Source organism: Macrotis lagotis, chromosome 6 (assembly GCF_037893015.1).
Source record: "Macrotis lagotis isolate mMagLag1 chromosome 6, bilby.v1.9.chrom.fasta, whole genome shotgun sequence".
Taxonomy (NCBI): domain Eukaryota; kingdom Metazoa; phylum Chordata; class Mammalia; order Peramelemorphia; family Peramelidae; genus Macrotis; species Macrotis lagotis.
The window spans coordinates 143,354,306-143,357,778 of record NC_133663.1 but is presented as its reverse complement, the minus strand read 5'-3'; the positions used below and the strand labels follow the sequence as shown (position 1 = coordinate 143,357,778).

Below are 3,473 nucleotides of genomic sequence, written 5' to 3'. Positions count from 1 at the left end.
TTTTTACAATTACATATTATAAAAGAATATACAGAATTCCTCCAGAAAGAGACACCAGAATAAATATCATGAAGTGATCATGAACTTTATCAACATTCATCCCTAGGCATAAATATATTTTTAATTTACAAAATTTCCTTCAGCTCTCCGTCCTTATCCCCTTCTCTTCAGAAGCAAGCATTAAGGCTAATACTTTACATACACATTTGTGTTGGACATATTTACAGAGGAGTCATTTTCAGAATGAGGAATTGTGATTAAGAGAAAGAAATACATAAGAAATATTTTTAAAATAAGATTCTTAATGGGTTTTTTTTTTGTTTTGCTTTTCTTCTGGGTGGGTATAAAATTGTCCATAATCAGTAAAATACATTTGTCTGACTAGCTGTCTGAACTTCTGAGAGGAGCTGCTTCCATCAGGGTTGATCATTTCACAATGATGTTAATGTATACATTGGTCTCTTGGTTCTGTCCCTTTTGATTAGCTTCAGATTCTGTAATTCATTCCTTGTTACTCTAGAGTCTGAACATTTATGGTTTCTTACAGAACAATACTATTCATAGTATTCCTGTGCCACAATAATATTTGTACTTTGTTTCTTCAATTTTTTTTTCTAAAATCAGATTATTAAACTGTTGCATTTCCTCTTCTGCTAATCTGGGTAATTTGTATTTTTGAAAATACTCATCAATTCAAGTTTATAAAATTATTTGGCATACAGTTTGACAAAGAAGCCCAGAATTATCTCTTTGATTTCCTACTCATTGGTCATTAGTTCATCCTTTCATGTATTAAACTGCTAATTTGGTTCTCTTCTTTCTTTTTTTTAATCAAATCATCCAAAAGTTGAACTATTTTATTGGCTTTTTCATAAAACTAGCACTTAGTTTTATTTATTAAATTGATGCTTTTCTTGCATTCAATTTTATTAATCTCTCCATTGATTTTCAGAATTTCTAATTTGGTATTTAATTGGAGATCTTTAATTTGTTCTTTTTTTTAGCTGCATACACAGTTCATTGATCTCCTCTTTCTCTATTTTATTCAAATAAGCATTTAGAAATATAAAATATTTAGAGATAAATAAGCATTTAGAGCTTTGGCTGCATCCAATAAATGTTGTTATGTTGTCTTATTATCATTTTCATTGATATAAGTATTGACAAATTCTATGATTCACCCATTATGTAAAATTAAGTTATTTGATTTACAATTTGTTTTTGGTTTATCTTTCTGTAACCAATTATTATACAAAGTTTATAGTGCTATGGTTGGAGTGATAAAGGGACAGAGGGAGAGAGTATACTTGATACTTTGATTGGGGAGGCTAATAGGGCTACAGATGGAAAGAGACAGAATGTGCATAGAAGGATTGGACAAGAAACAATGAAACTATTTTATTTTACTTGATTCTTTGACTAGGATTGGAGAGAGTGTCCTTGCGGTAATGGGGTGGTAGCAGAGTGGGAAGTATTAGTTCATGCAATGATTTAGCTGTGTGCAATGCTCTGACGCGTGAGGATTATATGTCCATGGAGGGTACTTGAAAAATGGAGAAGGTATGAGTCAATTACAATTTCATGTGATTTATAATTCTTAGAAAGTCAATTTCTAGTGAAGTAAAAGAGGGGAGCACACTTAGTGACTATGTGGCAATGCTACATTTCAATCAATCAGACTTTAAGTATGATACCTCTAGCTTTTGTCTTGCATCTTTGCTAGTGGCACCATGGGTCACCAACAGCTCTACTGGAGCCACCCTGGTAAATTTGGCCAGGGGTCTTGGTTGTGCCACATCTGTTCGAACCACCATGGCCTGATGCTCAAATATGGCCTGAACATGTGCCGCCAGTGCTTCTGGCAGTATGCAAAAGATATCAGCTTCATCAAGTTGGACTAAGTCGTATTTACAGACATCTGTTTCATTAATTACTCTGACCATTAGTGGCCACCATTGGATTTCAGTCTGTACAACTATTTGATCTACCCACCTGAAGATCGATTCTGTTGTGCCTGCTATGCTAATTTGTATATATAATTTAAAAAAGGTCATCTCAGTTATGACTAAAATTTAGTGGGAACGTATTGACCCTTCAATGAATTATGTGAAAATAAAAAATAAGATATTAAGAAAAAGAATGATACCTCTATCAGGACAAATAAAAGGAGTACATTTTGGCAAAGGGGCCATAATTAAAAGGATTAAAACAATTATGAGACCCAGACACCTATAATAGTGGGGGGGGAAGGGCAGTGGGAACACTGAATAAATCCTGCTCTCAATAGATTTGACCCAGAGAAGGAATAATATATGTTCCTAATTTAGTTTTAAAACCTATCCTACCCTAAGAGAAATAGGTGGTGGGAAGAGGAGGAAGAAGGAGAGAAAGAAGAGGAAATAAAGTTTTGATAAGAAGAAAGGTGAAGGTAAAATAAAAGTTAAAATTTAAAAGAAAAATTAAATGAGAAATGGAGCAAAAGATTGATGAGGAGGAATAAAAGGAAAGGAAAAAGAAAAATATAATTGGGGAAAGAGAGCATGGAGAAAAATACAAAATTAGTAATTCATATTTAAGTGTCAATGGGATAATCCCCTATAAAGGTAAAGCAGCTTGCAGAATGGATTAAAAATCAGAATTCTATACTGTATTGTTTATAAGAAACTTATTTAAAGCATAAAGATACATACAGAATAAAAGGAAAAGGCTTGGAACAAACTATATCATGCTACAGTAATCTATTGTTTGTCAAACACAATGACATTCGCTTCTGCTATAACAACTCACTTATTGACAAAACTGATGAGAAAACAACAATAGTATGGCAGATTATAAGCATAGAAGCATATTGCACACACTATACCAAAATAAAGTCGAAATGGGTACAGGATTTAGACATAAAAAGCAATACATTAGACCATTTAAGAGATAAAGAAATTATCTGTCAGCTATATAGAAAGGGGAGAAATTTATGACTAAACAAAAAATAAAATACATCATAAACTGCAAAATTGATGATTTTGACTATATTAAACTAAAAACCTTTGCACTTAAAAAACCAACACAGCCAAAAGGAGAAAAAATACACAAAACTGAGAAACAATTTTCATAGCTAGGTTTTCCAATAAAAGTCTCATTTAAAAGTATACAGAGAATTGAATCACATTTATGAGGTTTCAGATCATTCCGCAAATTGATAAATTGTCTAAAGAAAAAAAAACTGTCAGTTTTCAAATGAAGAAATTAAAAGCCATATATAATCATATGAAAAAATACTCCAAATTTTTATTGATTAGAGAAATGCAAATTGAAATAAATTTGAGGTACCAGCTTACACCTATCTGATTGAATATGATGACAAATAGGGAAAACCATCAACACTGGGAATGTTTTGTGATGAATGGGACATTAATTCTTTGTTGGTGGAGTTGTGACCTAATCCAACCATTCTAGAGAGCAATATGGATGTATGG

General features: G+C 32.2%; 1 protein-coding gene across 1 annotated transcript; it reads left to right on the top strand.

The window, feature by feature from the left end:
* The first annotated feature begins 1,709 nt into the window (after nt 1-1,709).
* Nucleotides 1,710-1,901, top strand: LOC141491869 (small ribosomal subunit protein uS14-like). The gene has a single exon (XM_074192632.1). It carries the CDS (start codon nt 1,731-1,733, stop codon nt 1,899-1,901), a length of 171 nt encoding a protein of 56 aa, XP_074048733.1. The 5' UTR covers nt 1,710-1,730.
* Nucleotides 1,902-3,473: the final 1,572 nt, after the last annotated feature.